This window comes from Callospermophilus lateralis, chromosome 1 (assembly GCF_048772815.1).
Source record: "Callospermophilus lateralis isolate mCalLat2 chromosome 1, mCalLat2.hap1, whole genome shotgun sequence".
In the NCBI taxonomy this organism is placed as follows: domain Eukaryota; kingdom Metazoa; phylum Chordata; class Mammalia; order Rodentia; family Sciuridae; genus Callospermophilus; species Callospermophilus lateralis.
The window spans coordinates 72,892,497-72,906,551 of record NC_135305.1 but is presented as its reverse complement, the minus strand read 5'-3'; the positions used below and the strand labels follow the sequence as shown (position 1 = coordinate 72,906,551).

At 31.2% G+C, this 14,055-nt stretch overlaps 1 protein-coding gene across 6 annotated transcripts in view; it reads left to right on the top strand.

The window, feature by feature from the left end:
• Dgkb (diacylglycerol kinase beta) overlaps positions 1-14,055 on the top strand; it is a 575,876-nt gene that overhangs the window by 189,003 nt on the left and 372,818 nt on the right. For all 6 annotated transcript variants that reach the window (XM_076863035.1, XM_076863026.1, XM_076863017.1 and 3 more), the window contains 2 exons: positions 10,224-10,309; positions 12,333-12,422. In XM_076863035.1, coding sequence (XP_076719150.1) covers positions 10,224-10,309; positions 12,333-12,422 — 176 coding nt within the window. The remainder of the gene's footprint in view (positions 1-10,223; positions 10,310-12,332; positions 12,423-14,055) is intronic.

Here is a 14,055-nt window from a genome sequence, read left to right as displayed (position 1 = left end):
TCCATATTTCTACTCTTAAATACACATGTCCCATAGGTATCTCAAATTGTCATGTCTAATAATAAGCTTGTTCTTTCTCTCTCCTTCTCTCTCTCTTGCAAATCCACCCATGGCCTTTACTCCTCATTTGGTGAATGGAAAGAACATTCATAAGAAACAACTTTTCCAACCCCTCTGACATTATTTCAGAGTTTCCAGATTTTTTCATCTACTCACTCTAGTTTCTAGACTTACCTTCTTTCTTATAACTCTTCACTCAGTCTTTCCTCACACCTGCCCTAAAGTTCATCAGCAAATTAACTCTTACCCATGCTTCAAGAGTCAACCTGAATGTATGCATTTTTATTAAACCAACTCTATCTAATCTGCATTTATCCATCCTCAGAGAACATTGCACTGTGACCTAAATTGTATGGGTTTTTGTCTGTCCTCTCAATACAGAAAGATACTTGAAGGCAAGAATGCTAACTTGCTTTTGAATCTGTGGAATCTAGTTCAACTCCTGATACACATTTGTAGTTAATGAATGTATATCAAATAATTAAATAGATGTAGGTATTTTGTTATTTATAAAGATGTATTTCCAAATAAAGTATATAAATTTTCTATTAAATCTCTTCTTTAGGTATTTAAAGATTCTTTTGTAATTGATCTTAGACAAAATAATTTTTCTCTCTCTATAAAAGTATAGTGTTTTTTTTTCTCTTTCAAAATACTTTCTTATAGCACATTTGGTTAAAACAGTGGAATTATCTCATGTATACAGAATAAAAACTCACCCTAATTATTAATAATAAAAATATTAGCATGAGAAAATAATTAGAACTGAGCAACCTAATCACATTTAATGCTACATTTTAAGGGTTTAGTTTAAAGTGTGAACTTTGGATCACAAATTGTATATCTCTGTTTTCAAATCAGAAACATGAAGAATGAACATTTCTAAGTTAACTTTGAAAGATCAGAAGAATATGAAATTTCTGGTTTATTTAGTAACTTATTTTAATATTTATTTTATAATTTAGTTTTTAAATGAACACAATATCTTTATTTTGCATTTATGTGGTGCTGAGGATTGAACTCAGTGCCTCAAGCACTAAGGAGCGCTCTACCGGCTCCCCCAGTCCTATTTAGTAATTTTATTGTATTTTTCACTTTAGGCTCATTTACTTCAAAATAGAAAGTTTTACTTATATGTTAGCCATGTACCTTGTGAAGAACATTGTAAATTGCATATACATGTATATATACACCATATGAATATTCAGTAAGTACTTTCAGAGAGGGAGGCTTATATACATGATCATAAACTTCACTCCATTTGTATAACTCTAGATACAGTATGGGAAAATAACGTGTATTAACTTACGCCTCTTTTTTTTTTTAGAGAGAGAGAGAAGAGAGAGAGAGAGAGAGAGAGAGAGAGAGAATTTTTTAATATTTCTTTTTCAGTTTTTTGGTGGACACAACATCTTTATTTTATTTTTATGTGGTGCTAAGGATTGAATCCAGTGCCCCACACATGCCAGGCGAGTGCTTTACCGCTTGAGCCACATCCCCCGCCCAACTTACTCCTATTCTAATGGAGAAAACTTATATTTATAGATGAGAGATAATGGCTGAAAAATATATTTTATATTCTTAAATGTCAAAAAACAAAATTACAACAACGTTTACTTTAAAGATATAATTGGTTTTTATTTGTTAATCTAGGATTGGGCATTAGCTCATTTTATAAAATAGCATGAGTCTTCCAGTGGTCTGAACAGGGTAAGTGGCCTATATAGACAGAAGAGGGCTTAAGGAAGCAGGCATAAGGAGTGATATTTCTAAGTTAGTTTTCTTAATGGATTAAAATATGGGAGACTTCCTTATCATGCTGACTCAGGAAAATGAGACCCTTCTGATTGGTCACAGTAAATCTCCTATTTTGTTGGAAAGCTAATCTGTTACAAAGTTCATTTGATTACATGACTCCATTCTGGTTTGGTCTGGCCTATAAGGGCACAGTGCAAGAGCCCACTCTAAAACCATTGCTTCCCTATATTCTGTTTAACATCAGTTACTTGTTTCTTAAATAATAAGTCATGTTTGTATCTCTCTGAAATAATCTTAAAAAGTAACTGTCTTCCATTACTAGAACAAATTCAGGTTTTGAGAAGAAAAGAATCTTTACAAAGGTGTGTTCTGAAAGTAATGAAGTTAGGAATGCTTCCTATATAAAATCAAGATATTTTCACTAAATATTAGATTTATTAAAAAATGATAAAATAAATTTTATATTCCTTTAATATTAATTTTCCAAAGATCATATACATTAGTCAAAAAAGGAAAAATTTAGTCTACATTACAGAGGCTATTATTTACTGTCTTCTCATTTCTAACACATTTTACCTTAGGGAATATAAATGAAGTTATTTAATAAGAAAATATCATACCTTTCCCAGTAGTTAATGTTCTCTATTTTTTCTTTCATCATTTCTTTCTCTGTCCCTTTACTTCTTATATACATAAGATATAAGTAATTTTTTGAGATATCCAGAGATAATGAGATTAATGATTACATATTTAATGGATCACTGCAATATATATTTTCTCAAATATTCTGAAATTTTATTCTGGATATAATGGTAACAGTATTAAGTTATACAGATCTCCTAAGTGATTCTAAATTATGTTTGAAATAACTATTCTACTTATTCACATGAAATGATCACTAAACAGTATACATTTACCTTTTGTGCAATACCTCAAAAGACTAACCAGATTTGTTGAAACAGTCATATATTCTAGTTTACCTAAACTTTATAATTTATCATTAAAGTACATAAGATATGAAATATGAGATCATAGCTACAATTAGTATTACTTTATTTGAAAGGATTGGTCTTTACATTAATTGGTGAATTCTCTTTGAAGCTATTTCAGTCATCTTTGCATTTCTGTGACCCTTATACCAAAAAAGAACAACTTGGTGGAAGAAAAGTTTATTTTGGCTCATGTTCAGAGGTTTAGCCCATAGTGGGACAAACTCAAATGCTTTAGGCCCAAGGGAAAGCAGGACATCACCACAGAAGGCTGTGATGGAGAGACTCTACTCCATTCCTGGCAGCTGGGAGGCAGAGTTGGTGGGGGAGGGCATGCAGGATGCAGGGAAGATTACCCCTTCTAGGCACACTCCCAGGAATCCTCTGGTAGTCATTCCCCACCTGCAGTTACCATTCAATCCATTCAAATGAGAATGGGCCAATTAGATAACAGCTCTCATAATCTAATCTTTTAACTTCTGAATATTCTGGCTTTATTATTATATATATTTTTTAAATACAGGGAATTGAACCCCCAGGTGCTTTATCACAGAGCTACATTCTCAGCCTTTTTTATTTTTTAATTTGAGACAGGGTCTCACTAAGGCTTAAAGTCTCACAGAGTTGCTGAGACTGGCCTTGAACTTATGATCCTCTTGCCTTAGCCTCCCATGTCACTAGGATTATAGACATGCACCACCAAGCCCAGCTGAATATTCCTGCATTAGCACAGGATCTTCAGGGGACACCTTACATATAAAGCATAACACTGACCTTCTCAAGATTCATAGAAAAACAATTAAAACCTAAATAATGTCCCCTTTCCCTGTGCCATTTTGTAATATAAATAATAGAATAAAACTTTAGGGGGCATAAATGCTCCAGGGATGTAATTTTTAAAGATACTGCTGCAAGGTAATGACATCAACAATACTAAGGAATGTACAGATGTGGTCTGTGTATTAGAAGAGGTAGAAGTTATTACAAATTGGTTTTCATGACTATAAATCCAAAATAGCAGTAACAACATACACCAGAAAATTCCAGCCCGATTTTAGTGAGGCAATTGTGAAGTCATCTAATCTTTTAACTTTAAGAATAATATGTAACTGTGTGTATGCAAGTGTGAATATGAATTGAGCATAATAATAAGCAATAAGTATGCTTGTTTCTGTCTTGAAATGCTTAGATCAGAATTCAGATCTTTCTTAGGAAACTCCTAAAGTAAATTACTTTTTCTAAATAAGAGGAAAAAAGAACAAGAGGAGAGTTGATGACTTATGATAAAGACATATTTTATCTGTCAGCCTAGTGTTTCTGCAATATGAAAAGATATAAATATGTGTAATTAAAATGAGCACTTGCTATGCATTGATAGGAAAAAAATTTATGAATCTCACAGATTTCCTCTAAGTACCAAAGAATATTGTTTTATAATATATAATGTGCAGTGTGTATACTGTTTAATAGACATACATTTATTTATATTTATCTAATCAGTTTGATTTATAAACAATACATCAACATCATATAAAATGGTGATATCTTATTTTCTTTGAAAAATAACATGTAATATTTGAATCAAAATAAATACCTCTATGTTGTTATTTAAGAAATCTGATCACAAAACACTTTCCAAAATACTGAAATTGGTATTGTAATTTTCTATTCTTTCTTAAAATATTTTCCTGATGTGCTTTTGAGATACTATTATTAGGCACCAATGAAAACCTACTTATTTTCATGCCTGTGAAAATAGGAAAGTAAACTTCTGAGTCTTAGAAGAAATGGTCTTTTTTTTCAGTGTTTTTTGCATCATATTTCACCACTCAGTTTTCTTTTGTTGTGATAATAACATGCCTCTCTGAACAAATTTTTGGGTGTACAATGCAGTATTGACAACCATAGGAACATAAGAGACTCTCCATACTTTATTCATTTTGCATAACTGGAACTTTAGGGAATGTTATAGTGGTTGTTACTAAGCTTAACTTAAGAAATCAACAGACATAGACCTACTAAATCCATACATTAACATAGGATCACTTTCCAAATATAAGATAAGTAGTAAACTCTCAAGAGGATCAATTCTCTAATGACCAACATTGAAACTTAATCATCATTAATCTCCTTAATAAATAATTTAAATTTTTAAATTCAAAAAGGTTCATTAAAATAGCACAAATAAATTCAGAATCCAACCATGATTATTTCACTGTAAAATGTTTATACATACTAACCTTTTGAAAATGATATATGAAAAGCATAGTACACACTACTGAAATTCCCCAAAGAGATTTTATTTCTGACACACTCTCCTCACTCCTCCCTGTTGGAAAGATGACCTGTGAAGTGTGTGCTTCACAGCTGTTTGTCCTGGTAGTCTTCATGGCTGAAAAATCAGTAACATCTAGAGTTCTGTATTTTGACTCTGGCCAAATCTCTTGGAAATGTTTGTCCTTGGTCACAGCTGCACCTGCTGTCCCAGAGGTGTAAACAAATTTCTCAATTGTCCACTGTCTGTGATTTCAGTTTGTAGGTAAGGCTCTCCTCACTGTCCAGTCCAGCTTGGAAGTTTTAGAAATTATCTTGGTGACACTTCTGCCAGAACACTGAGGATGGAGTATTTGGGAAATAGAGGAGAAGCAGTCTGACCTATAACACATATACACTACTTTTAATGAGGGGAAAAGATAATTTAATTTGTAATGACCTAGAGATAGTATAACACAAAATCATTATGTGTATGTAAACAGTCAACAAAACAGGTGGAGTTAATTCCATTTGAAAGATAAGCAAATGGAGAATCAGAATGATTATAGGCTACTATTCAATGAATGAATGAAATAAGGAATGAATGAATCCCCAGGAAAAACTGCATGGATTGAGTGAATTAAGAAATTGAGATAAAGAGAGGTCAATTTTCCATCCATTTAGCAATCAATTTTCAGAGAGTAAGCTGGTCTGACAGTCACGTGGGGTTTATGTTTGGGGGTAGGATGCTGCTGAAGAACCAATGATGACAATTTTAAAAGAAAACAAGAATGAATAACAGATGAAACATCATCATGGAGTAGAAGAACAATGGTGAGTCAATGGATGGTTAGGTTTTACCAGACACCATTAACTCTGTGGTAAATGTTTCCACTGCTGGCATGTTTTAAAAACCTGTCTTAGGCTTCAGTGCCAAAGTGTTAGAAAATCTAAGAGAGATACACAAATTGCTAAAGAAACATAACTGAAAACTACTAATGTGCAAAGAATTAGAAAAGCATTTTTTCAATAGTCATTAAAAGAATTGAAATTAATATCTAAGACCTTTCTATTTTTTTAAAAAAGGACTCACCAGAAATTAGATAGTTTTCATTTGAGTGTTACCAGTTATTAAGAATTTTCCAAAATTATACAATTTTTTCAAAAAAAGGTGATGTACAATTTGCAACTTTTAAAAATGGCAACATAATTTTATTTAAAAAGTTAAACAGAAGCAATATATATAAGAAAAATAATAGACTATCTTGTTCCTGAATCTAGTTTTAGAGCTTGTAAATAAGATTTGAGTAAACTAGATTTAATTTTCTACAAAAATATTAGTAAGAAGTGACCAATTTGGATGCATAAAAGAATTGCAAGAATGCTTTCCTAATATAGAAGTGTATATTCATGCCAGATAATTAAATGAGAGAAACCAAATCAAAATCTCTAAAGATGTGAAAAAGATAAACATTTATTCATAATAAAATTACTATTATAGAAGGAAAAGGGAACTCTATTAACCTAATAAAATGTGTCAATAATTTAAAAAAAGAAAAGAAATTCTAAATAACAAATATCACTCTAAATATACAGACTCAGGAAATTAATTTTTTGAAATTCAGGAACATGCTATGAATAGTTTCAGAATCATCATACACAACAATATACTGGAATTCCAGCCAGGATAATGAAACTGGAAAAGAATGAATTATAAAAATTGGAGATGACTAATATCATTGCTATAAGTATATAACACAATTGTATACATAAACAAATCTACAAACAAAATATAAGTAATTCAAAAGGTAGAAGTACTATGACATCTATATACAATTTTCAAAGCTATTTCTGTATACTATCAGTTAAAACTTTAACATTAATATTAGTAAACATAATTTTTAAAGTATTGAAAATATCAACAAAACTATAAAATAACCAAGAATACATCCAAAAATGTATATAATACTTATAAACATCAAATTAAAAACTTTATTGAAGAACACTAAAGAATACCTAAATAAACTGAACAATCCTATATTCATGGATAAAAAAGTCTAACATACAAATGCTGTGTATCCCAAAATTGATCCATAAATTGAATCCAACTCCAATGAGGAGCATGATTTATTTTTATTTTTTCCTAACTTTAGTTTGGTGGGATATCATGTTAACTTTGAAATTGCATATCAAAATGCCAAGATTCATCATACTTTATGATACATAACTCTATGGGAAAGCTGGAGCTATTGTAAGACTGCGGTAGTGATACAGAGGTGCTCAAATCCATGAATTAAAACATCAAAGAAAATACAAAGAAAATGCATCCATATATAAAAATTAGATTTAAGATGAAGTTTGCATGGTATAAGTTAAATTATTCAGTAAATTAAAAGATTATAAAAATAAGCCCAAAGAATTTGTGCACTGTAGCAAAAGGAGAAGAGAAGGGAAAGAGGTCAGAAGGAAAGAAGATAGGAAGAATGGATGGATGCAAGGAAAATGAAGGAAGGAAAAAAACGGATAGGAGGAAAAAAATTTCTATGTCAAATATAAGTCTGAAATTTTAAGAGAATAAATGTGAATTCTTCTCTGACCTCTGAGGAAACTTTTCTTTAAAAAGACTGGTTAAAAGTACTAGCCACTTACCAAATAATTGATAAGCTTGAATACACTGAAACCAAAATATTACTCATCAACATATACAGTGAAAGTAAACGAAAAAAAAACTTCCATCTTGTAAAAGATATTTGAAAAAAACACAAACCAGAAAATATTAAAATCAATGGCAAGTAAAGAATTTTTGCCAAACAACAAGAATGATATGGGTAGAAAATTAAGGGAAATTTTTCATAGAAAGGAAAAACTACACAAAATTAAGATGCATGCCATTAGAAGCATTAGAGAGGATAGATTCAATAAGGCTCACACATTGTATAGTGGTACAACTTTTTTGAGGGGGAAATTAGTTGTCTTGTAAAACTGCATATTTAATAACCTCACCCAAAGTAACTACTGCCCAGCAGCACTAAGAAGCATGTACAAGAATGTACTTTTCATTAAGAACATAAAAGTAACTAGTCCAAATTCCCATCGACATGGGTTTAAAAAGGCATATTGCCATAACTAGCATACTACACAGCTGTAGAAATATAAAGGAACAGTTTCAAATGCAAAGAATTCAGGAACAACATTGATGAACCTAGTTATTAATGTTAAGTGAAAAAGATGGAAAGCAATATGTTGGTTATGAAATTTGCATGACAGCCTATATATTCAGTTAGTGCTCACCATTGTAAATGAGGAAGAGCAGTGCTACAGGGAAAAATACAGAGGAATATGCAAATTACTGGAAATATTCTACCTCCTGGAGTAGTAATTGCAACACAGGTATTTATTATACTATGTGTAATATAAGCAAACACATTGGCAATAAACTGGAAAAAATACTTGCAAAATATCTAATAAAGGTCAAATATCCACAGAATTAAACATGAGGAAATGCATGGAAGCTTCATATTCCACATACCCATGAGTATTATTGCCAGATGGTGGGGTTTACTTATTTTTCATACATTTCAAATATATTTTTGCACTATTTAACTTTGACAAAAGTTTAAAATTATGTAAATTTAAAATATCACATGTAATATGTAGAGTTTAAAAAATAATATGAAAAAGACAACTAGTTTAATAGAGGGGTAAGTCTTTGAGGCTGCTGTTCGCATAGGTCATACTTCTCCAGGAAACCTGTGAAAATATGCTCAAATCAAAAGCAAACACAGAAGTGAGATTCACCCAAAAATAGCAAGATGCTACTTTTTACTCATTATCAAAGAAAATGTTATAAGGTTGTTTATATGTACTGTTTGGGGTTTGCAAGGAAATGGCCACTTACATATGCCACAGTGAGAGACTTTTCAAATGATGATGTACCAAACATCTTCCTGAAGACTAGGCTTCAAATACATATGCATATTCACACACAAATGTACTTTTAATATTGTGAATTATTGTACCTTTCTATACTAGTGAAACACTAGGTATAGTTTCTAAACCCATAAAAGGAAACAATTTAATGTTGGAGTGTATTCACTTATTATAAATCATCCTGTGATACTTAGCAATTATGATGTGGAATGAGTCAACACATAATATATGCATGTTATGTACAATATAGAAAGATCTCTTACACACATTTTAAGTTTTAAAAAAGCATAGTAAGTGAACACTGTGTCACAATCCTATTCAGGTTAGAAGTGTGTGTAATAAAGTTTTACCTATATCTCTTCATATATATTCATATGCAGTGTATAGAAAAATTACTTCAGTGGTTTTATATGATTACCAGTGGTTATATCTGGGGCAAATAAAGAGAAGGCATGGGTTTCTTTCCTGTTTAATTTCTTTTCTTGCAATAAAATAGGCATGTATGACTGTATAACTGGCTGTATTGCCTGTGTTTGTGACTTTTTCCCAGGTATGTTGCATTAATAAGCACATTGCATGCAGCAGTAGCAAGAGCAGTGGGTATTTATCACAGCTGACCCAGCAATTAAGCTTGAGTGTTCCTGGGTAGTAAACACTAGTCATCAGGTTGAAAGACAAGGTGAAGTCTGGCTTCTATTTGCTGATTCTAAGTCAAAAGGAAAAGTTCAAAGAGTTGGCTATACTCCCACTTGCAGCCTGATCACAGTTTCTCCCAGTGATGAGGAAAATAGAAAAGTCTTAAAGGCATTGTATTTACTGACATGGTGATTTTTAAATTATTATTCAAATGAGAATTCTTAACTGATAAAAATTGTTAAATGAAATAATAAAGTATATGTCCATCTGTATTATGTGATCTCAGATCAAATCTGGGTGAATATTTTTAATGAAAATCATTATGATTTATTATATTTTAAAATGTTATCATTTATAAAAAATGAAATATCTAGTATGTCATCTATAACATATGATTACCAAATATTTTAAAGGGAAGAATCTGGAATATATAATTATAAAATATATTTAAATGAAATGTAAAATATCAATGAAATACTTTGTAATTTCTATAAAATAGAAATATATTTCATTGGATAAAATGGCAGGAATAAAAAAAACCAACAAAGTCCTCATTTTTAAATATCAGTCATGTGCCATAACATGTTTATTTTTCAGGTTAAACTTTTTCCGGGATGTTCCTGACTTCAGAGTGTTAGCCTGTGGTGGAGATGGAACCGTGGGCTGGATTCTGGATTGCATAGGTAATGAGGAAAAGTACTTAATGTGGCTTGTGTGAGAATAATGACCTAAAATTCTGTTTTATCTATCTCTCTATGTATCTATCTACCAAATGCCAACATTAAGATCTTTGGATGCAATTATGTAAGTGGACATCTTTCAGGTTGTTCAGTAACTGGGTTAATTCCTTCTTCTATAGTTTAGAATTTTAATTGACATAATTTACAAGTATCTAGAAATACCTTCTAATCATTTCTCATAGCATTTTCTAAATCTTCAGAGTTGTTTTCAAATCAGGATCTAGGAAATCTTGTTTCTTTGCCCTAGTAGGAAGCCAAAGGGATCTTAGCACTTCTGATAAAGTCTGACAAATGGATATATTTACCTGATTTAAATGTGAAGTCTCAAAACCTTACCCTCTGTATAAATTTATATCATTATCACCAACTGTCATCATCACTACTATAGCTAATTTTTCTACCTATTTTTAACTATTGTATATTCCTAAATCATCTCATTAACTCCCCATAAGTCTGTCAAACCTCATTTTAGACACAGGTAATCTAAGCTTAAAGTGGCCAAATAACTAAAGCAAAGCTTAATAGTAATAAACTGACGGAGCTAGGTGAGAAGGCACACTTTAACCTTATTTTGTATTTTCTCTGTAGTTAAAGAGTTTGAGTTTATAAACACAAAAACAAGTATATGATTGAGGATGAAAAGGTGATAATACTGTACAAGAAAAACTTGATAAATTCTGAAAATTTAAACTGATTTTTAAGATCTAGGCACTTGTAAGAACTTATTATTAGTTAGATTACTAGTTACAACATAAATTGGCATTTATAAGGAATAAATCCAAAACAAATATTTATTTACTCTTATATCTCATTCCAGTTACTGAATCAACATTTCTTTAATAGAATCAGATCCTTTCACAATAAGAATTGACCTAAGAAGTTTTGTTCTCTGTAGATTAAAACAAAGTTATATTTAGTTGATTCGGATTATATTTTTTTCATACACTGAAAATATTCAAATTAAAAAATACATGTTATAAGTAACACTTTTGGTAAGAGTTTAGCAACATTAATCTACTAATATTTTACAAAATAATCAGTAAATATTCTGCTCTTGTCCTTCCAATAAAAGAGGTATACAGTATTTATATGCTCTATCAAGGAAGAAAACCAGAATTCAAGAATTACAAAAGTTTCTAAGTTAATGGAAAAGTATCTGTGGACTTGTGTGGATTTCAGAGTGAAAACTGTGGGGAGTTTGGCTTATTTAATCCCTAAATAAATCTGTGGCATGTCCCTGAAGTACCCAGTCCCTCTGTTCTTACACTCATCTCCACACTGACTTTAAAGGACTAAAGAGGGTGTGAAAAGTAAAGAGAATACTATACAATTGTGAGATTCACTTGGGGCATAAAATGTTTCAAACAAAAGCATATGGAATTTCAGTGACAGAGCTCTATGCTGCTCTAAATTCAAAGCACTATATGATATAAAGATTAATCTCATCAAAAAACCTAATCTTAGGTTACTCAGTATTATCTTTGTCTTCATTTGTTCTGACAGAAAACAGCACATGGGTAGAAACAATTCAAGGACAATATTAGCAATTTATTCTCACTTACAATTCAGTTGTTTTTATGTGTTTTATTCCTTAAAGTACAATGGATCTAGATTTGATGCTATAAAAAGGACTATATTGGAATCTAATAAGGTACCCTGGTCACATTCCTGTTCTGATACTGCAGGAATATGCCTATCTGAGAATTTTAACAGAGATCACATGCATGCGCGCGCACATACACACACGATTACATACACAAAAATACTGAGTTATGGTATTTTAAAATGTTTTCTCATTTATTATTTGAAAAATCCCTGTCACATTGTTAATAATTATGTTTGTTTTTTATCAATTGTCACAAATGAATAAAAATCATAAGTAAATCTTTTTCATTTAATGTTAGGTTGCCATTTTTGTTGCTATTCTATCTGTGATCAACATTTTGTTTTAATTTTATTTCCACAGAAAAGGCTAATGTAGTCAAGCATCCCCCAGTTGCTATTCTGCCTCTTGGGACTGGCAATGACCTAGCGAGGTGCCTGCGATGGGGAGGAGGTAAAACCGCTGCATGAGAAAAGATGCAGGAACACAGTACACACACATACCCATAAAAACAACCCAGCATTTCTTTATTGTATGATAATTGCCATGTGATTTTAGCAAATATAATGGATGTTATATATATAATATATGATTTTGAACAATAGTATGGAGTGGAAGAGCAAATACAGGACAAAGCAAGTACGGGTATTTGGCTTTAATCAGGTACTAATGATAGACTCAGTTTGGGAGTGTTTAAACTTTGTTTGGTTTTTGTTTTTCTTGCTTAGAAAAATGAGGTAAATGTAGATGGACTCTAAGATATTATTTAGATTTTTAATCTATAAGGCATGTGAAAAAATCACAAAGGAAAAAATATGAAATACTGATGAATGACTTTCCCAGAAATGAATGCCTTAAGTAATACTTAATAGTTGATACCAGCTTTTGCTATCCAGTGTATTCTGTAATTGGGATACAGAGGTAAGAGTTGAAAAAAGAAAGGTCCTTAAAATCTAGTGGTGCATAAAATTGTATATAAATGGAGATTCTTTGTACTAACAAGACAATAGGTACCAAATGAGGGAAGCCTCACATAAATCTGATGACTAGACAATGACACAGCCATATAAAACTGGGAATAGTCTTCATAGAGGAAACATTAAGTTCAAAAGAGGTTAATTGCATGGCATACTCAAAGAACAGCAAATGGAATAGTATGTAGAAAAGAGTGAGTAGAGAGAGGGCATTCCAAGATGAGGTCTTAAAATATTTTGAGCTGTCACTAATACATTATCTGAAGATTACAGAGCAACAACACATTTTGCTAAAGAAGCAAGAATTGAATATAAATATTTTTAGCATCTAAACTCAGAGATGTTGGAAAGACTCTACTAAGGGTATATGAATCAGGAGCCCTTGGGGAGCTTGTTAAAAATATAGTGACCTGATCTTACCCTAAATATGTAAATTGAAATCTTTGGAGATGGGACCTGAGCAAGAAATTGTCTTTTTAAACACTTTCTAAGTAACTCTGATTTACAGAAAATTTGGGAACTATTTTTCCATCCTAGTCGACTATCTGGTCAACTAGTATATATGTTAGATGGAGAGAATTATAAACTAAGTAAAAAGCTTAGAATATAATCTATTTGGAATTTTCATAAGAATGTACTGTAGTAAAAGAAAATCATAAGGTATTGAGTTAAATATCATGAAATCTACAGAGATAAAGATGTAAGCATTGCTTCTAAGATATATTTGCCAATTCTCATACAGGTACATTGATTTAAAAGAAGGGAACCTTGAAGTGCATTTCTGAAACATGCATTTGATATTTGGAAATTTCTAATTTTATTTTTATTTCCAAATAAGTAAGTGGATTAAATCTGAATTTTGATGAAGAAGTCCATTTTTTTTTTTACAATCTGGTGAGTCATATAAAACCACATAAAAATATTGTAGATGGACAAAGAGAAGCACTGAAGTACATGTCAAAGTCTATATTAGTGATGAATTCCTTGTGTCTGGTACATGATGGCACTGTTCTAGGTTATACATATAGAGTAAGGAAATAAATGAGTGGTTCCTACCATTTTGAAGATTGTATTTTCATTGCATATATAGACAATAAATCAATTTACAAAAT